Source organism: Xyrauchen texanus, chromosome 38 (assembly GCF_025860055.1).
Source record: "Xyrauchen texanus isolate HMW12.3.18 chromosome 38, RBS_HiC_50CHRs, whole genome shotgun sequence".
NCBI lineage: Eukaryota > Metazoa > Chordata > Actinopteri > Cypriniformes > Catostomidae > Xyrauchen > Xyrauchen texanus.
Window position 1 is genome coordinate 32,230,945 of NC_068313.1, and position 22,898 is coordinate 32,253,842.

The 22,898-nt window shown below is 38.6% G+C and overlaps 1 protein-coding gene across 2 annotated transcripts in view; it reads right to left on the reverse strand.

Annotated features, from left to right (window-relative positions):
• LOC127631839 (roundabout homolog 2-like) overlaps positions 1–22,898 on the reverse strand; it is a 555,763-nt gene that overhangs the window by 205,440 nt on the left and 327,425 nt on the right. For both annotated transcript variants that reach the window (XM_052110211.1, XM_052110210.1), the window contains exon 4: positions 10,758–11,084. In XM_052110211.1, coding sequence (XP_051966171.1) covers positions 10,758–11,084 — 327 coding nt within the window. The remainder of the gene's footprint in view (positions 1–10,757; positions 11,085–22,898) is intronic.

Genomic DNA, 22,898 nt, shown 5'->3' on the forward strand with positions numbered 1-22,898 from the left:
CAGTCAGAATGTGGCGACCTCCTAGAAATCAACCCCATTGTCAGATGTTTATTTTCCACATAACACTACAGGAAGGAACCATTGAGGAACCTCTAGCAGGTAAACTTTTGCTGCAGGACAGGTGTATAAACATGTCTGCTGAGGTTTGGGAATGCAAATGAAAGGATTGGAGTCAATAGTCTAGACTTTGATTGGATTTAAATGACCAATTGGAATGATTCGACATAGCTTCTGGCTCTTTGTGATAGCAGGCAATCATGTAATGGAGTTTTAAGTAGTTTAGGGTCATAGATACTAGACTGAATCAATGTTACACATGCAAACACACACAAACATAAGCACATGTAAAAACAAACACATACAAATAGCCACAAACAGATGTGATCTAATTTACGCACAAATGGCCAACACAAACACAAATCAAGGCATCTCAAGAAAATCAAGGTCTGAAAAATGAGAGAAAAACAAAAGATCTGTTCTGTAAATTTTTGCATTACTGCAATGACATTCAGATCAAGTACAAGACCTGACTAGTCTGGACAAAACAAACTGAACAAAGCAGAAACATTTGTTTGCTGAAAAAAAAAAAAAGATTAAATCCTTCCTGCTAATCCATGATGGCCATCTGATCATAATGGATTTCTATGTAAATCTGTTCCATTGTACATGAAAGCCACTGAGAGCGGCAGTGCAGATTTCTGTTAAGATCTATCTATTATTTTATGCTATTCTGATATAAATGGGGAGAAAGTACAATAAATAAATAAATCTCACGAAAACATGTCCAGGTCACATATCACCACACAATCAAAAAAGAAAGAAGAAAGATATGATATTATGTCTATAGAAAATAAAGTAAATTTTTTAGGAACACTTTTTTTGTGTGAAATTATTTGTGACAATTAAGCACATTCCTCACCCTCGCAATGGTGAAGTGTACCAGTCCGTCCTGCAGCAAAGCACCCCCACGACATGATGCTGCCACCCCCATGCTTCACGGATGGGATGGTTTTCTTCGGCTTGCAGGCCTCACCCTTTATCCACCAAACATAACAACGGTGATTTTGGCCAAAAAGTTACTATTTTGTTACATTAGACCAGAGGACATTTCTCCAAAAAGTGAGATCTTTGTCCCCATGTGCACTTGCAAACTGTTTTCTGGCTTTTTTTATGGCAGCTTTGGAGCAGTTGCTTCTTCCTTGCTGAGCAGGCTTTCAAGTAATGTCGATCTAGGACTCATATCACTGTGGATATAGATACTCGTCTACCTGTTTCCTCCAGCATCTTTACATGGTCCTTTGCTGTTGTTCTGGGATTGATTTGCACTTTTCGCACCAAACTATGTTAATTTCTAGGAGACAGAATGTGTCTCCTTCCTGAGCAGTATGATGGCTGCGTGGTCCCATGGTGTTTATACGTGTGTACTATTATAGAGATGAACGTGGCTAGTTTATTTTAGATTTTCCCATGATGTCAAGCAAAGAGGCACTGAGTTTGAAGGTAGGCCTAAAAATACATCCACAGGTACACCTCCAATTCAGTAAACCTCCTTTCAGAAGCTAATTGGCTAATTGTCTAAAGGCTTGACATAATTTTCTGGAATTTTACAAGCTACTTAAAGGCACAGTTAACTTAGTGTATGTAAACTTCTGACCCAATGGAATGATGATATAGTCTGTCTGTAAAAAATCAGTGATTTAGACTGTGGCATGATTGTTGGTGCCAGGGGGGCTTATTTGAGTATTTCTGAAACTTCTGATCTCCTGGGATTTTCACACACAACAGTCTCTAGAATTTACTCCGAATGGTGCAAAAAAACAAAAAACATCCAGTGAGGGGCAGTTCTGTGGACATAAATGCCTTGTTGATGAGAGAGGTCAACGGAGAATGGCAAGGCTGGTTCGAACAGACAAAGTCTACGTAAACTCAGATAACAGTTCTTTACAATTGTGGTGATAAGAATAGCATCTCAGAATGCTATTTTGAGATGCAGGTTGCCGTTGATTTGGTGGCACGAGGGGGACCTACACAATAATAGGCAGATGGTTTTAATGTTGTGGCTGGTTGGTGTATCTATCTATCTATCTATCTATCTATATAAATATATATATATATATATATATTACATATATATATATATATATATATATATATATATATATATATATATATATATATATATATATATATATATATATATATATTACATATATTATATATTATTTTTATATATATACATATCCCAAACCCAATGGTTTTGAAACTGAAATATAATTAATTATTGCTTTATTTAAATTTCTGGGTGAAATTCTATATGAACCAAACATGTTTTTGACTGGTTTCATGAGATTAGAGACCTAGACATTGACAAATCGCTTAATATCATCTAGCCATTGAAGTGAGCGATTAGTCACACACACCAAGATATGACAGTAAAATAATCTCAAAATCTGCATGTGTCCATCTCATTGCAGCAAAATGTGTGTGTGTGTGTGTGTGTGTGTAACCTAACATATGGCAGATAAGAGGTTGCTCTTTATGGTGTTGCATCTGACTCCAGCATTGCAGATATACACCGTTGACACATTCAATCAGGGATTTTATTCCTTTCTCCTTTATCATAGACTAGAGATCCATCCTACCTCCACCTCTCTGCCCGCACCTCTCCCTCCCTCTCGCTTATCAGAGGCGAACATTCCCTGTGGGCTGTGGATGCTTCCTGACACCCGCCTGCTTTCAACTTAATCACCAACCCCTAGAACCTGCAGCTTCCATAGCTAGTATCCAAGGATAACACGGAGCAAGCATGGGTCAGAGGACGCTGACACTGGCATTTACAATCTTTCAGGAGAGAAAGAGTGTATGTGAGTGTGTTTGATTAATTTAGTCTCTCTCTCTCTCTCTCTCTCTCTCTCTCACTCACACACACACACACACACACACACACACACACTGTAATGTCTGTAATGACTCAATTGTCTGTAATGAAAATCGTAATGACCTCAGATGATACATAAAAGCCAAACAGATTGCTCCTGCTATAACTGTGTGTTAAATTCAAAGATGTGTTATATTCCTGGAGAAAGCCATCCACTGGCATTGCCATTCATTTAAAAAGTAGTGAAATAAGTATTCTGGAGCTGCAGAAAAGTTACATCATAAGAATGCTAATTGGTTGATGACACTACAAGAACAAGCACAGTCACAGGCCCTTGACTAGCCATATATTAAAACTCTTTGCTCCAGGCTAGGTCATGTGCTGTGACATCAGAGGCTCTAAACATGGAAAAATAAGCATATTTCATGCTGTTAAGAGCCCTCTGAACAATTGAGGACAGGTAAATCATTTACTATGATAAAATGAAGTCTTTATGATTTATATGTTCCTTGAAAAAACATTTATTTTGCCAGAATACATGGCTAATTTGTATGGTCGTCAATAGAGAAGCAGGCTTTTGCCTGCATAATGGTGTAGTCACCGCATCTGCTTGCAGGGCTAACTGCCAAAACTAACAAGCCAAAACCTTGTCCAATCAGATTCATCTTCGTTTATTAAAGTTTACTGAAGCTGGACACATGGTCAAACAGCTTCAGGTGCATCCCAGACACTTTCCACAAGAAATCGCAATTTTTCCACTAATTACTTCATTTTACCACTTCCAAAGTCCGTGTAACAGTGCGCTAATTGCTGAAGTGCCACATTGGAGCTCATTGAAAGAACACTTTCAAACATGCCAACCAAACCCATGTTGGTGGCCTTTTAACAAACCAGCCACAACATCTGTTTCCATGGTCTCTCATTTGCATAATTTTAAAGGTTACAAATGAACGCAAAAGCACTTTTATGCTAAGACGCAAAATCACTCACTGTAATTAGCGCAGACTATTACAAACACATACGCAAACTTTCTGACCAGTTCACACTGCCATGCTCAATTAATAGCCCCATGTTCAACAAGCTTGTTGCCCCCAGCCTTTTAATACTCACAACCCTTTGCACCCGAGAAAAGATACAGGCGGCCAATTAACATTTTCCTGAATGACTGTTCGCCCCAGGTGTGGCCTGTCATGCGGGGCCCGTACATAGGCCCAACCAGTGATTTCAACGCTTTGGCAAATTTATTCAAAGCAGGGTTTGCCTGTGTCTAACATACTCTTCACAATGATTTATGAACTCACTCATTGACCCAGTTTATCCCGATAAAGAAAAGAGAGAGATAGAGAGAGCTAGAAACAGGCAGTAAAAACTAACAATAAAAGAACAACATATCACTCTGAGAAACGTGAAGTGCCACAGGGATCGAAAAGAGAAAGAGAGACTGGTCATCACGGGGAATTTGAACTAGATACAGTGGAATTAAGGTTAATATAAGAGAATGGGTGATTCACATACAATCACATACACTTTGCATACTATAGGTCCCATAGCTATAGTATGCAAAATTGGGATTAGAACACCTTAAACTATAGTACGTTGAAAATGGAACACAACAGTGCCCGCACTCTGTTCAGCCATCTTGGTTCGGGAAGTATTTTTCCCATTGATTTTCTCCTTAGGAATATCATGATATCCAAACCTACCAGTGTTGAGGTGAATCACAAGATTACAAGCTTTGGTACATGACTGCATCCTTAATGTTTTTCATGAGATCATGAACTACAATCTCTCAAAGCATTACAAATGATGCAATCGAACGAAGAATCAAAAACAATGGAAAAATATAAAACTATTCATTTTAATTTTTGATTGTCAGTATGTAAACTATATATTTAAATGTTATTGCAGAACATTCAGATACTGTATATGCAATTATATTAGAAGTTTAGGAGTGTAGGGGGACTGATTTATCTTTGTTTTGTTTCTTGTATACTTTTTTAGTGTGTGATGGCTTCAACAGAAGTATAGGCCATCGATGAACAATCTCTGACCTCACGGTAGGTCTGCCTTTAAAGGTATATAAATCACCATTAAAATGTATTATATTATGGAGAAAAAAATAAATGAATAAAAATTTAGATTTTTACTTCCGGAACCAGACTGTTGCGCACTATATTTAGCAATAGGTGCCTGGATGGTAGACTATCCATCTGTTAAGTTTGCATCCATCTGCACTCACAAAATTGTGACACCTGTCAAAAAATTAAGAAAATTTCCTTCCGATGCATGTTCATTTATTCACTTTTTTTTCCTAATTTGATGATGCTTTTAGCTACCAATAAGATTATAAAACTCTCAGCTCGCTTCAGTACATTTTACCATGTTTAAATCCCATTTGAATTAGTGCAGATACTCAAAAAGTGTGCAGATTCTGAATGACTTGGAAATGAGGTCATATGAAACAAAGAACTGTTTCGGAAAAATAATAGCTTGACTGAAAGTGCCTTTTTAATACATTTTAACACGCATCAGATTAATCAAAACGCAACAGAACTAGCTCTTTTCACACCATCTCTTTCAACTCTACAGGACACAAACATCCACAACCAGATCTGTGTATTACCTTTGTTGCATTACTAATAGTAAATTGTTAAAGACTAGCATTTGAGATAATCCCACTTCAGTGGACACCTCCCTAATCTGCCCTGTTATTAATAATACAACGAGCTCTTTTCAAAGGCTCTGTTTCCTGCTGCCCAGCTTGAGGTCTCTCAGATCGGGCGGCTCCAGTGGTCCACGGCGAAACGCCTGCCTGCAATCTGTTTCAACAGAGCCATTAAATCTACTTGCGGGGGTGCGTTTTGACCTTGCGCAAGAGAGAGAGAGAGTAAGGGATGTATAATGCGTCGGAATAACAAACTAAACTAAATTTTCAAATTTTTCCAACAAGTAGCTATGTTGCGTAACCCAGTACTACATTGCAGTTTTCATGTTTTTTTGTACCTTTGGAAAGGATGATTTGTTTTCATTTGAATTGTTTGTAAAAGGGATTCATGATTTAAGTGTCTGCTCAGCATTTTAACTATACTGTACAGCATTTAGCTTAATACTGCTGTCTGTTATCACTATGTTTTTAACGCAACTTGTCTTTTTGGTTGTATATAGTATAGATGTAGGCCTATGTGTTTGAATTTATTGCAGTTATGCTAATCGAGATTTATTCACTCATTCAAAAACACCTTTTTTGCTTTTCTGTTCTAGGTTAATGCTGCTCTGATAATTATACATCAAGTAATCTGACAAAAGATATTCCTACTTAAATAACATCAAAGAAGCTTGCTTCTTTTTGTTAATAGCTTGTATTGAAGCTAACTGCTTTTTCAGAAGACTAGCTTTTTCGTTATTTGGACTACTTAAAATTAGAAGAAGCTTGAAGCTTAGCAAGTCACAGTTTTCAAGTAGCTTCCCAACACTGTATTGCTAAATGAAACTACAGATGAAAAAGTATTTAATTTGCAGCCTGTTTTGAAACCTCTATTACGAATGCTGCAAAATAGTCTATATTGTTCAAAGCATTTTTTAGCTTGTCACACGCTAAAGGCCAGCTGTTTGTTTTGGAGGTATCCTTTTTCTTCGTATGCATGTCTGGGACTATTTTATATAGATCAGATATACACAGCTGGCCATAAAATCAACATTTACTTCTTGAAAAACCAGCACCACTTCACAATATTTTCTACGACATGACAGATGAAACATATTTTGTTTGGAGCTATACAAGAGCTGCATTGGTTTAGATTGGCTCCACTTCTGTGATCTCCCACCAGTAAAGAGAAGTGTTATGCGTGGAAATTGTTTAACATAACACAACTAAGTGTTATTTCTTGCTGTAGCTTGAGTATCCACTGTCCCGCTGACATTTGTGACCCTTGGCCTCTCACCTGATGGTCGTAAAACATCCTACAGCTCATTTAAAGTCTTCCATTGGACTTAGACTTAGAGCTGTGCTATAAATGTAAAGAGGAATGGAAAACGAATTGGGGGTTAAAAAGTAAGATCAGGAAGAGGAAAAAAAGAGGAATAATCGGGGACTTCATCAATTTTTCATGAATTTTCATTTAGGCGAGGAGACCCCTCTTAGTGCGATCGATAGATCAAGCTGCTGTCACACAGTTAGCACCTGGGGGCCGCCACCAATGCCTTAGAAGAACCGAGAGAGGATCAGAGAATCTCCTCCCCTCTGCCAGCTACACGATTGAATCTAAACACACACATTTAAAGGAATAGTTCACACCAAATCTTTGTGACCAATCGTCATTGACATAAAATCTGGATTGACACATTTAAAGGCGCCACATATTAGGATGGGTAAATAATAAGTTCATTTTCATTTTTGGGTTAAATAGCTCTTTAACCCTAATCACCTTTGTACAAAATATTATCAATTGCAGATGAAAAATAGAACATGTATTAACAAATATTGAATTCAAAACCTTCCTACAATTGCTACCTATAAAGTTACCCTTTCCAACAACTAAACACACATATCATCTCTGCATTTCTACCCTTTAACCCACATCATCGTCCTGTATCATCAATTACAGGTTAAAAATAGAAAATGCAGCAGCATTCACATTTTTACTGGCTCTCAAAACCGTCCCACAATCCCTTCCTCTAGAGTTTCAGCCAAACACGCATACCCTCTCATTACTGCATCGGGTCTTGGCGGCAACACACAGTCAATTTAGTTATCCAGTCATTCAATATTTATCATCATATCCTTATTTCATGATGGATTGCCCCTATTTTCATAACAATGCGTAAGAGAGGCCACTGTATTGATCACCTTGGGGTTGAAACAGACTTTAAGATAGCAGTTCACTTAGACTGCAGGTCTAGACTACAAATCCAACAGAGCAAAACCAATACTCCTTAATCCCTAATGACTTCTGCCTTAGAATATTGGCAAAGCAAGTGCAGTCAGCTTTTATGTAGCAATAAGACAAAAAAAAGGACCAAAAAGCAGCTTTGGATGTTAGAATGCATTAACTAAATCACAAATATTGCAACGTTCCAATAGCAACGATGTAGTAACAGATGTAACGCCTAATAGCAATGGTATTAAACAGACTATTAACAATATATCAAACAGATGTACAGTTAAAATAGTAAAAATATAGCATTTTCCCGGTGGGCCGACGCACTTTGGGGGCGATCAGGGGCGGAATGGCTATCAGGAGAACTGTACGGGCCGGTGGGCCGGCTGAGAAATGGGCAGAATGGGCTGCGATAATCTGAAATGAGCCAATACGTTATGCAGAATTGGCCACAAAACTGCGCTGCTATATACTTAAGGGGGCAACTACACTCACCTAAAGGATTATTAGGAACACCTGTTCAATTTCTCATTAATGCAATTATCTAATCAACCAATCACATGGCAGTTGCTTCAATGCATTTAGGGGTGTGGTCCTGGTCAAGACAATCTCCTGAACTCCAAACTGAATGTCAGAATGGGAAAGAAATGTGATTTAAGCAAGTTTGAGCGTGGCATGGTTGTTGGTGCCAGACGGGCCGGTCTGAGTATTTCACAATCTGCTCAGTTACTGGGATTTTCACGCACAACCATTTCTAGGGTTTACAAAGAATGGTGTGAAAAGGGAAAAACATCCAGTATGCGGCAGTCCTGTGGCTGAAAATGCCTTGTTGATGCTAGAGGTCAGAGGAGAATGGGCCGATTGATTCAAGCTGATAGAAGAGCAACTTTGCCTGAAATAACCACTCGTTACAACCGAGGTATGCAGCAAAGCATTTGTGAAGCCACAACACACACAAAATTGAGGCGGATGGGCTACAACAGCAGAAGACCCCACCGGGTACCACTCATCTCCACTACAAATAGGAAAAAGAGGCTACAATTTGCAAGAGCTCACCAAAATTGGACAGTTGAAGACTGGAAAAATGTTGCCTGGTCTGATGAGTCTCGATTTCTGTTGAGACATTCAGATGGTAGAGTCAGAATTTGGCGTAAACAGAATGAGAACATGGATCCATCATGCCTTGTTACCACTGTGCAGGCTGGTGGTGGTGTAATGGTGTGGGGGATGTTTTCTTGGCACAATTTAGGCCCCTTAGTGCCAATTGGGCATCGTTTAAATGCCACGGCCTACCTGAGCATTGTTTCTGACCATGTCCATCCCTTTATGGCCACCATGTACCCATCCTCTGATGGCTACTTCCAGCAGGATAATGCACCATGTCACAAAGCTCGAATCATTTCAAATTGGTTTCTTGAACATGACAATGAGTTCACTGTACTAAAATGGCCCCCACAGTCACCAGATCTCAACCAAATAGAGCATCTTTGGGATGTGGTGGAACGGGAGCTTCGTGCCCTGGATGTGCATCCCACAAATCTCCATCAACTGCAAGATGCTATCCTATCAATATGGGCCAACATTTCTAAAGAATGCTTTCAGCACCTTGTTGAATCAATGCCACGTAGAATTAAGGCAGTTCTGAAGGCGAAAGGGGGTCAAACACAGTATTAGTATGGTGTTCCTAATAATCCTTTAGGTGAGTGTATATGCAGAATAGAGACCAACCCCTAGCTCAACAAAAATTGGGCTAGATTCTATGTGAAATCTATGGCTAATTTCTCTTCCTAGTCCACCCCTGAATATAGCAAACATGTCTCATTAAATAGTAATGATATATCAAACAGACTTACTTTTCAAATAGTAACAACATAGCAAACAGACCTTTAAAACAGGAATGATATAGCAAAAAGATGTACCATAAAAATAGCAACAAAATAGCAAACAGATCTAGTGTTAAAATAATGACAATACAGCAAAAAGACATACCATTATAAAAGCACAGATATAACAAACAGATGTACTTAAAATAGTTACAATATATCAAACAGACCTACCAATAAAATAGCAAAAGTTTAGCAAACAGACCTGCTGTTAAAACAGTAATGATATAGCAGACCTAGCATTAAAATAGCATTATAAAATGGATAGTTCTAGTTGTGGATACTGATTGGTCAAAACAGCATTGCAGCTGTTGTTATATCGTAACAGCTACAATGTGAAACACTGGTTCACCTACAGTAGCTACTGTGTATATCACTGTGCAGCACCAATAGAATAACGTTCTGTAATTGTTTACCTTCCAGAGACTATATTGTCTTGTGGAAAGATCAAGCTTAGCAAAAAATGCTTATATCAAAATGTGTGTCCATATTATTTTACTGAACACTGCACGATGCGCCAAGCATGCACAATATCGCATGACCTCATGTACTTTATTGCTTAATTATATGTACAGTTTTAGAACTGGCTGAATAAAAATAAATACAAAAAAACACAGGTGAGCTGTCACTCATGCTGGTCTCAGATTGGCTTGAAATTTTGACCACAGGGGACATGTCCTATCAGAATATGTTAGTCAACTTAACAGAGACACATCTTCAAAGCCAAACCCATCTACAGGTTGCCAATAAGTCCCCCTCCCAGATATGGACTACCCGTGTCGAGAGTCGACACCCTACCTTCTACTTATCCAAGTCTGTTGTTCCACCTTCCTTTGTCATACATTCTCATTTCTGTTGCTGTGTTAAATGAAAAGCTAAAAGTTTGGCAGATTGTTCTGAAACAGCTTGACAAATAAATCTAATATTTGTAAAAAAAGAAAAACATATGTAGAGCTAATTCAACTCTGGAGCCATATGCAAAATACTTCCTCTCTTTTATTTTGGATGAAGTAAATCTGTCTCTTTCCAAAATCCTTCAGATGCAATACCAAAATCACCAATATCAGCTAAGTTCCCTCATGTAAACACTAAAAGGAGACTGCAGAAGTCCACACTTACATGCTACTTCCAATGATGCATTGCGACTGACTGCTTCTCCCAAGTAGTTGCGTGCCACACAAACATACGCCCCCTCATCTGGTTTGCTGCGACGGCCGTGTACAATACGCAAGAAGAAGAGTGAGCCAGTGGGTAGGAGCATCCGGTGTGATCGAGGGTCATCTTTGTCGGTTTCAACTCGTTCTCCATCCTTGTACCACTCCACGGTGGGGGTGGGCCGCCCTTCCGCCTTGCAGTTTAGGGTGGCGGGCTCTCCCTTGGATACGATCAGATCAGAGGGGTGTTCAACGATGCGGGGCGGGGAGTCTTCTTGCCGCAGACGAGATCCTGGGAGAAGGCAGAAAGCAAGAGACATCAGTACTGACATAACAGTCATTTTCAAGCTCCTATGAGACAATGTCTCATTACGGTTGCAAGGTTACACATTTCTGTAGAGATCATGAGCTTTAGCAGGACTGAAAACAAATAGACACTTTTAGTATCAGCCCCCGGAAACCAACACAAATTAACACTCACCATTGGAGTCACTTCAATGTTTGAACCTTTGAAAAAAGTCAACACGAAATGATGTTCGCAAGCCATTTTACTTCCGTAATGTGACATATTTTTGAGTGAAGTAGAATATTCAATCAGTAAAAAATGCAGGGTGGGACTTGATTTTATCTATCAGGACATGGTTGGATAATGAAAAGTCGGTATTACAGACATGAATGCGAATATTATGTCAGCAAAAAACAAAAGTTGTTTCAGAGGAAGTGCAAGTAACTATTTTTCAATGAAAAATTACAAAGGCAAACATTTTTTATATATTTTGTATAAACATGCAATGATAAACCATTCATAATAAGACCAGGAATAAAGAGGGTCAGTTTTGATTTCTTGTACACTTTAAACCTTAAACGTATATTTGAAGGATATTTTTTCTGAAGTATGCACTCTAAATATTATTGTCATACAAATAAATGCATCCATAAACAATGCTTTCCTTATCTTGTCAGTTGTACATCAAGCATTCAAACATGGCATTTCCGTCAAAAACACAACACGGCTCTCATATACAGCACACTAATTTAGGGTGCCACATAGTGAGCTGGCGAGCCATTGGGGACTTGCCCTCCATGACAGAAGGGTTCAGGAGTTTAGACTCACACTGTGTTAAAATGCTAATCCCCTCAATGTTTCCCTGCATGGCCCAGCCTTTGGTATGGATAACGCTAGCAGCCCTTGCTAGGAGTCTGGCTCTTATGATAATAGCTTGTGGAAAGAGCAGTGTGAGCCTTAACCCTAGAGATAAGGAGCCAGAGGCCACCCTAAATTTACATCACTAAGGCACGGGCCAACGAAAGACAAAAGTGGCCCCTGATCCCCCCACAAAACCCAGCCAGAAAGCGAGGCTAAGCCCAATCTCTAGCACTGCAATCAGATACTGTTAGCTTTAAATGCTTCAATAGCACATGGCTAGCGTGGCGACACCCTTGCGATTATTAATGCTGATTTTCCACTTCTTTCACGGATTTGAATCGGTTAACTCTTGGAGTGACTTTCCAAACTACAAGGGGGAAGGAGGTATGGTTTTAGCATGTGCATGTTGAAAATAGTAAGGAATCGGTTTAATTTTTGTGTTATCATGTCAGGTTTTGCTATGCCTGGAGGGGGGGGGTGTAATACCTAAAAAACTAAAAAGTTTGGTGTGAATACGCTAAAGCATTGTGGAGATTTAGCCTCACATTCTCTACATCAAATTGGTTTGCATGTTATTCGACAACCGTCTGACTAATCAACTTGAATTCCATAAGTTTTGTCTGTCTGGTCTGAAGATGATCTGTTTTTATTTTATGGCAATGGGACGAACAGTCTAGGATAAGTTCGAAAAAGAAGGTTTTTCGAAAAATTCTAAATGGCAGAAACATTTTTAAGATGGAAAATGACAACAATCGATTCGTTTCGAGTCAAGGAATCAGAGGAAAAAGGAGATTTTTTCAAAATGTATTACAAATTTGCTCCAATTAATGTTCAGACTGTCCTCTATCTTTGTACCAAATTTCACAACTTCCCCAGATACGGTTCTATGGGCTTCCATAGACTCAATGGCGGAAGAAGAAGAAGAAGAAGAAGACTAACGATTACAATAGGTGCCTATGCATTTTCAGTGCTTGGCCCCTAAGAATAAAAGGTTTGCTGGTCTTAGCTGGTTTAAGAGGGCTTAGCTGGTCTCCCAGTCCAGTCAAACTGGTCTTTAGCTGGTCTTGCTGCTCTCCCTGTCTGGCCAAACTTGCTGAATAAACAGCTTCCAGCCTAAGGTGGTTTTCTGTTCTTAGCTGGTTTAAGCTCGTCATCCAGCCAGGCAAGTCTTCTTGGCTTAACAAGGAGGTCAGCTAACCACATTAGTCTGGTTCGTCTTTTTAAGCAAGGGTAATATTTACAGTTAGCATTATTTAAGAACACAACTCATTGTAAGGTCCCTACAATAAACACAAAAGCATGTCTAGACATCTGCTTTTATCAGTAAAACAGAAGCATATGTTGGGTTATTATGATTGTTGACGGAATATAAAGACTATCCAGCTACAGCTATAAATGACTATATAACAATGAACGAATGTTGTTTAGAAGGAAAAACTAGCTTTCATTAGCCTTTAAAGTTAGCATATGGCATTGCTAGTGGCTAAACCTCCCATTAGAGCAGTATGATACCATGCTCAGCACAGCTCTGTTTGTTTGTACAACATAAAACAGCTGGTCACTCGCTGTATGTTCATCACAAACCACCGCAGAGCGCAGTATGGACCTCCTACCCTACAAGAGCTACAGCATCAGCTAGCGAGAGCTGAAGGTGGCCGCGTCCTCTCCAGGGACAGCAGGTGTGCAGTGTTGATGTACAAGGGTTCACTGCAGAGCTAAGCTCTTTCATCTGCTGATGTATGAAAGGGAACTGCAGTGCAATGCTGAAGAGTGTTTGTTTACAGTGTTTAGGGCATCGCTAAATTAGAGAACCACACTGTTAGTTCATACTGCTGGGACCAGGACACAACTTATTGGACAAACAAGCTCATCTGCTAGTATGCAAACAGGTTACATTTTGTATTTGCACTTTTGCTAAATTGATATGCTAATGTGCAAAACCAAGCCCTCATGCTAATGTTGGCAATATTTTGCCAGGAAAAATTATTTTGTGGACTGCTTTTTTTTCAAAGTGAACTTGAAGTAATTTTGATAGTACAATCATAATGTGAAGGGAACACTAACGACTGCAGGACTGTGACCCAAAATTTTGGATAACATCAGGCTAAGACTCAAAATTGAACAGCAGTCTGTGGGTATAATCAAACTAAGTGATGTGGGACTGTCGATTTTGAAAAAATTAAAAAATTAAATTCTCCAAATTTGTCTCAGATGTCAAATTGTGGACACAATTGTACAACAGTGTGAACCCAGCTTTAGTGTCTTTCCAATGTTGATTTTTTTCCACGGTGCTGTACTTACTCTATAGACCATATTCAAACTAGCACTATCTTTGATTTTTAATGGGAATGACAAAGAGGCTGTGAGGGATAGACTTACAGTCTCTTCAATGGGCTGTACTGCAGTTTAAAGTGTTTTTGGATTGTTCTGCGGACAAAACATCGATAAAATATCTGTCCAAGAACATTCAGAATTTTGCAGATACACTAATTGCTTTTCACCTTTTTTTCTTTGTCTGCCGTTTGCACTTGTTTCTGATTGGCTGCTTCAGTCTGAATCCCCAAAGGAGGGCCAATCAGAAACAAGTTCCTTTTTTGACATTATTAGTGACTAAATGACCCACTAATTAACATTATGACATTGATAAATGGAGGAGGCTGAGATATGGAGATGATTTGAGGAACTCTTTCCACCAAGAATACATGCAAATACATTAACTGATATCTCAAAGGTGCATCTGTATAGCCTCCAATCGACAGCCAATGGCGGAAACTTTCAAATGATGGAGGTGATGACATTTGTTCTTGTCTTGCAATACAGTTTTTATTCGTCTAATTTCTTTTAATCCAATTTGTATTCCAACCTGCAAACTCTAATCGTCTGAACCTTGAGGCGCCATCTGTTAGCTGTACTTTTTTGATGCTTTTTGTTTTTATCCAGGGAAAAATGTTGCTGATGCTTTTGCAATTGTGCTTTTCCCTGTTAAAGACCCATGAAATGGTATGATGCAATTTCTTGACATTTCAAAGGGCTTGTCACTTTTCTGAAATAGACAAAAGCCATTAGTTTATGTCAGAGTCATGAACTATAATTTGGTACTTGCTTTTGCTAATCAGAGGAAGGTGGTGTAAGAGGGAGGGAACATTGTTATTTGAATTGTATTGGACAACATTTTTTATAAACCCTTGAGTGCAAGATAATGTCATCAATAGTTTTGGCCCATTTTACCAGAAGAAAAAGACTTGTGAATTTGGTAAACCTTTGGAGAATACTAGCCTACAGACAACCTGAAAGTTCAAACAGACATGGACTTAAAAAGCCATAAAAATGATTTTGGGACATTAAGGGAATGGATTGGTGGATGAAAACACATAGGATACAGCAATACTTTTGAAGTAATTATCTTCAAATCACAAAAATATTATTTATTTTTTCTTCTAAATTATACATAAAATCATTGTTGCAGTGTGTTTTGGTTCACACATACATGTCAGCAAACCCACAAATACACTTGCAGATGTGGCATATCGAAATGAAAGAATAATTTCTCATATATTTTCATCCATCAGCGGACAACGCCACTGGCAAAGTCAGTTTAGGTCCTTCCCTTTTCTCTCCCTTTTTCAATCTATCACTTTTTGTTTTCCTCTCTTGCTCACTCTCTCTGCTACCCTCTCTTAATGCGATCATTGCTTGTTGCACAATCAAGTGCTCTCGGCCGCTTGGTAGAGTGCTCTTTACTATTTCTCTGAGCGCACACCATTCAAAGACACATTTCCTCTTTCCTAAGACACCCCCCCCCCCCCCACCACCACACCCAGCCAGCTCACACACACACACACATGGGTGTTTATGCATATGCACACACAAATTCACACAAATGCTACTCTGACTAAGAAGTTCATATACATGGAAACCTCTTACAACAATTTACAAAGAGGATGTCAAACCAAACATGTGGTAAATAGGATATGCTGTATTTAAAAGAAAAGAAGAAAATTAAATCATGTAAGCAGATAACATTTTAGTCGTGCAATTAATTGTCACTTAAAGTCTGGTTCTCTCCCTTACCCTCCCTCTCCTCCTCTCTGTACACAGCCTATAAAATTGGTCGAGGAGGAGGATGTGGTTTCTATGGATGAGAGAAGCTTGAGGGAGTGAACTGTCATGTTAGTCATTGTTTACAGGCTGGTTAAGAACAATAGCCATCATGCAGAACCTCCCCTGGTATCCTGCATGGGTAGAAAACTAATTTCATCCTTTTACATCTTGTCCTTCCAATTGAAGTCAATATGTAATTCAAATTTACCCTATTTTAGTTTTGTGATTTTTTTATCAAACTGCAACAACTTACTGTAATGAACGATAATGAGACTAACAGACCCAAGAGCAGAGGAACAGTTCAAAGGAATTATTAACAATAAAAATGAGCAGTCATTGGGTTGAGGAATGTAGAAAATCCCGACACTGGCTGCAGAAGCGTGAAGTGATCTCCAATGGTGTGCACATTGCAATCGCGCAAGGGTCAATCTGTGAAGAGTGTGCTCATAGGATGGGTGTGTGCATTTTGGAAGTCAGGAACAGATTTATAGGATCTTCCATTGAAGCTAGTGAGATGCAGAACAACGACCATCACAGATGAGCGAACTTAACTCCCGACATGCGGGCAGAGATGAGGTAACCTCTGTGGAAGACCAACTGAGACGCAGCAACACACACGAAGGCTACCACACACCCGACACGTGGGCAACCAACAGATACACGAGATAGGACCAACTAGGCAGAGAGAGTGATGTTAGAACTCAACATCAAACAACAATCTAGCAAAGACACTGAGAACACGACGGGCTCAAGAAGGGAGTGAAATAGATGTGAACAGTTGTTGCTCGGCACGCTAATCAGTGGCATGATTCGCGTTCCTCCGGGAACAATCAATATTCCAAAGGAAATGCCGATCATGCATGTCGGCCATGCCTGCGAGATATGAGGGAGAGAAAATGATAAAAACATACAGTACAACTCACTGGATCCGTGACACTTAGACTATGTCTGAATTTACTTACATTCTCAGATGACATCATCAATCCCTCTTACATTTTTTTAGCACATGCCGATCTTCTCTGTAATGCCATTTTGAATGGATGAAATCTCCTAGGTTTTTCAAACTTAGAATCTCCTGAGACAATTTCTCCTGAGAAAAGGACCTCAGTAATCTCACATATGCTGCCATTAGAGTTACATAATAGATCTCAATAATGTCAAAGAAATTAGCTCATATTTGCCAAGACACAAATGTATGCCATCAAAAGTCAGAGATTTCAAAAATAATTTTAATATTTTATCTGAGCTATGTGATCCACATTAATTCTATATCTCTATACTATATATACTCTATATCTCTATGACTGTATGCTAACCATTGTCTCATTAATTTCCATTTTTTCTTCTCCTAAAGGGAATTTTGATGAAACATCAGAGGCAATGTTGATAAATGAAACATAATTGAGAACTTCATGAATGTCTATGTAAGTAAGGAACTTAACTTAAACTAAAAGAACAAAATTAGCAATAAAAGTCGCTTTCTTCTGACTACATCTGGCCATGTATGCCACCTCCACCACCCTTCTGTTGGCTCTGCCATGTATTTTTTCATGTGCAATGCAGAAGGTTGCAGAGCTTTGATGATCTTTTTAGTAATTATTTTTATGAGTTCCCCCGAGATTCATCAGTCCACCAATCAAATCAATAGCCAGAGCTGCTACCCACCCACTGCAGCAAGACCAGAGAGCTCCCGGAGGACACATCAGTTATTCTCTTGTGTGTATGTAGGGGGGGTGTTGGTTGTGGGGCAGCCTCCCAAAGGTGTTCTAATTACACAGTTCCATTAGCAATAAATAAAGTCGAGATCGAGGTCAGCGTTTGATGAATGGCATTATCTCATGGTTTTGATTTGGATTATGGTTAATTGAATTAGTATGTGCCTGAAGGAATTTAGATTTTGGCGAATGTTGTTGTAGATAATCGTTTATGGGTTGCTAATGCTGAGAATAGATGACCCCCCCCCCCCCCCCATCCGCCACCTTTTGATTGACTATTTATGACATATTTGCCTTAGACGTATAGGACAGCAAACAGCAGAAAGTGTAGGGTCGAAAAAGGGGGAATGGAATTGAGACTTTTTTTGCTCGGTACAAGGGACAATGCCGGTGTGAAATTTTATACCACGTAAAAGGGGGAAAGATATTTTGAATGGCAGTTCTAATATCAAAACAATAGCCTAGTAGTGGGCTAAAGCACATAACTGTAAATCAGAAGGTTGCTGGTTCGATCCCCACAGCCACAATCATTGTGTCCTTGAGCAAGACACTTAACTCCAGGTTGGGGATTGTCCCTGTAATATTTTCCACCTGTTGTCATAAATGGATACTTGCATGACGGTAAGTCATATTTTAAATTGAATTTTTAGTTTAGTTTGAAGTGCAATTTGGATTTAGAAATGTCTTTGGTTTAAGTTTTTCATTTCAATGCAAAATCACTAAAGCATACTATTACCTGATTCCACAGTTGGGTGGTTGATGATATGATTGGATATTGTGATATTTGTTTTTTCAATAAACATATTGTGAAATTATTTCTTCCATATCGGCAGCCCAAGGAGGGAACACAGCAAATGTATTCACACACATTCAAAGTCATTACCCTTCCGAAGCAGCTAAACTGGTTCCTGGGATGAAAGGTAATAAAACACCAACATTAAACCCGCAACAACCCACAATAAGTAATGTATTTGCCTGGACAACAAAATACCCAACTGGTAGCCCATGATTTAGAGAATGCACGGATGAGGTAGGTTTGTTGCCAAAGAGATGTTGCCCTTCACAACTGTTGAAAAGCCATCTTTCAAAAAGTTGAACAACACACATTTTAATTTTCAATTTAATTTACATTTTTAGTTCAAAGTTTGAAATCAAGCTGCCATGCGTTATTTTGTAGGATAATGCTTAACAAAAATTACCCCATAGTACCACTTAGCGTCCAATCAGCAGTAATACTGGTGTTAGTCAGTTTGAACATAAACGTGGCAAGTCTAATGTGTATCTGACAAACTTGGAAATCAGCACAGATCACAGCTGTGTTTTATGGTGGCCCTTTAACCCTAACCCTGATACAGTTTAAAATTCAATTCCAGGCAACTGGAAGTTCTCTCTCTCGTGCTCTGAGATGAATATCTTCACTCTGGCTAGTCTGACAGGGACTCATTCATCATGTCATCAGTGCAGTATATATATATATATATATATATATATATATATATATATATATATATATATATATATATATATACACTGGCAGCCAAAGGCTTGGAATAATGTACAGATTTTGCTGTTTTGGGAAATTGGTACTTTAATTCACCAAAGTGGCATTCAACTGATCACAAAGTATAGTCAGGACTTTACTGATGTAAAAAAACAGCAGCCATCACTCCAACACCTTATCCTTGAGTATTCATGCTAAACTGATAATTTGGTACTAGAAAATCACTTGCCATTATATCTAAAACTGCGGGAAGCTATTTGGTTCATTAAATGAAGCTTAACATTGTCTTTGTGTTTGTTTTTGAATTGCCACAGTATGCACTAGACTGGCATGTCTAAAGGTCAATATTAGGTCAAAAATGGCAAAAAAGAAAGAGCTTTCTCTAGAAACCTGTCAGTCAATCATTGTTTTGAGGAATGAAGGCTGTACAATGCTTGAAACTGCCAAAAAACTTAAGATTTCATACAAAGGTGTATACTACAGTCTTCAAAGACAAAGGACAACTGGCTCTAACAAGGACAGAAAGAGATGTGGAAGACCAGATGTACAACTAAACAAGAGGATAAGTACATCAGAGTCTCTAGTTTGAGAAATAGACACCTCACATGTCCTCCGCTGACAGCTTCATTGAATTCTACCCGCTCAACACCAGTTTCATGTACAACAGTAAAGAGAAGACTCAGGGGTGCAGACCTTATGGGAAGAACTGCAAATAAAAAGCCACTTTTGAAACAGAAAATCAAAAAGAAAAGGTTCGAGTGGGCAAAGAAACACGGACATTGGACAACAGATTATTGGAAAAGAGTGTTATGGATTTTAACCCCATTGAGATTTTGTGGGATCAGCTAGTCTGTAAGGTGAGTGAGAAATGCCCGACAAGACAGCCACATCTATGGCAAGTGCTACAGGAAGTGTGAGGTGAAATGTCACCTGAGTATCTGGACAAACTGATAGCTAGAATGCCAAGGATCTGCAAAGCTGTCATTGCTGCATGTGGAGGATTTTTTGATGAAAAAAAAGTTCTGACCATTTTTTGTAATAGTAATTTCTCATGTTATTAATATCCTGACTATACATTGCAATCAGTTGAATGCCACTTTGGTGAATAAAAGTACCAATTTCTTTCCATAAGAAACATATTCTTTCCATAACCTTCCCTCCAGCATCCTTCAGAGGTCTGGGCATAGTCTTACTTCAGCCAGAATTAAAAATAGAAATCACGTGGTTTTGAATTCATATTTCTGTAAAAAAAGAACAGATGGGTCATGATGGTCGACTGCTCAATAAGTCGTTCATAAAATGACTAGTTTAAATATATATATCGATGGTCTTGAAAACTCTTTAAAATACTGCATATGACAGAAACAAAACAACAACCTTGGTGCACCTGAGCACTGAAAAACATATGAAAACAAACATGAGAAAGCCTGATAATTCCAGGAATCATATATGCTGAAAAAACTAAAACAAAAAAGCTTCCCAGATATTGCCTTCTTCTGTACTTCTCTGTCTTTTACACACACTCAGTGAGTTATTGACTTTGTATCAGTGTACGCTTCTTGAGTCTGCTCCCGCAGTGAGGTATATATAGACTCAACTGCAGGAATGAGGATTTAATAATCAACAAAAATGGCTTTGAACTGTAGGGTTCAAGAGTCCACATTGGAAATCTGGGATTCAAAATCGAATTTTAAATATGGAAGGTTTTACATTCAAATATGAATCAAATACTAATCAAATTAACAATTTTGTGACAAAGGAAACATTCAACTCCCTTGTACAAAAAGTAAAATTTCCTTGCTTCCATTGAAGCACACCATCAGGACATTATTTGTCAAACCTTTGAGAAGATAGATGGAAGGCGTGTAAGACAATATTCCAGAATCCGAGGAGGGCACCAACCCTCATCAACACCCTTCCCAGCACCTAAAGCCTCTTCTTTTTTCTTTTGGCTTCCCATCAAGTATCTTGGTTTCTCTAAGGTTCATGAATGGATGAAAGGAATCTAAAGTCTGACTCTTCGGAGTTGGGAATGTCCTGTTTTCAAGGATGTTGGGTTGTGAGATACTGACCTAAATGGACTCTACTCCAACACCTGGTGCAGTCTCTTTCTGCACATCAAAAGACTCAGAAATACTCAGTAAAATAACAGTCCACCAAACTGTGGATTCTAACATTCATACAATTTAATTCCATTCCGTTATATTCCAAAGCTAAATTAAATTCCCAAATTGCTTCCAAATTCAATTAAATTCAATCCATATCATAAATCTATTCCAAATTCACTCCAATTCAAATCCCCAAACCCAAAAATCTTATCCAATTTCAATCGCAAACCTATTCAATTTACTGTAATTATATATCCAAATCAATTCTAAGTCTAAATTCAATTTAACTAAACTCAGTTATGTTCACAAGTCTTTTGAAAGTAAGAATATCTTAGATGTATACATCCATTTCTTTGTTTCTCTAGTTGAAAGCCCTTGTAAGCACACACTTTAGTACATATTTATCCGACATCTAAATAAAATTGCAAATACAGATTTTCTTGTAAAACAACATGGATCAAGCCCTTTTAAATTGGCTCTTGTAGATTCAAGTTTGTTTGAATTTTTGTAAATGTTGTGGTGCAGGGCCTTTTATAATTCCTGTGTTTGCATACATGTACTAACATCAGAGCTATAGGGCGTGCACACACACACACACACACACACACACACACACACACACACACACACACACACACACACACACACACACACACACACACACACACACACACACAAGCTCTCACACACACACACACACACACACACACACACACACAAGCTCTCACACACACACATGCTTGCACAAACACACAGACACATAGGTATTCTCCAGCATACCTGATCTATTCTTTACGTCCTAGAGACGTTCTCTGAACAGTTCTAGCAGAGAAGGCTTTGAGGAGTGACATGAATAGCGGTACAATTGTCTTCCTTCATACAGTAATGTCTTTACCTTTCACCCTCATGACCCAAGAGTCAGACAAATTCAATAGAGGGAAAAATAAATAAGCCCTTTATTGAGTTCAACTGTGGCCGCCCACTTTTTCTGTGGCCTAGGTTCAGAAAGTATGTTTTTTTTTTCATTCATTTTACAAACATTCTCAAAAAGGAGTTTTAAGCCATAAACCAAAAAAACATGCTCTGAGATCACAATATTACAAACATTTATTTGCAGCTAAAAAAATTATATGAATATCAGAAACAAAGAGAAAGAAAGAATGAAAGAAAGAAAGCTATAAGTGGCCACATTTGTCATTTAAGTTGAGAGATGGCTGTTTTATTTAAGTTTTAAGTGGCCGCTGCTGAACACATCGGTATGTCACTGACTGGGCTACAGGTTTAGTGAAAGATAGCGTGTGCCTGGAATGCAAGTTAATGAAAAGGTTGAGCCCAGGGATCAGCCTGAGTCTGTCTTAGTAAGAAAAATCATGTACATAGGTACAATGAGGTTTATTAAAGTCTCATTTCATAGAAGTCTTAATCAGAATATCTCTGCAGATGGCACAGAAAAGAGGTTTCAAGTTTAAATCAGAAAGGGTTCTCCTCTACATGAAGAATGTTACATTTACAGTTGGATCCAAAGGTCTAAACT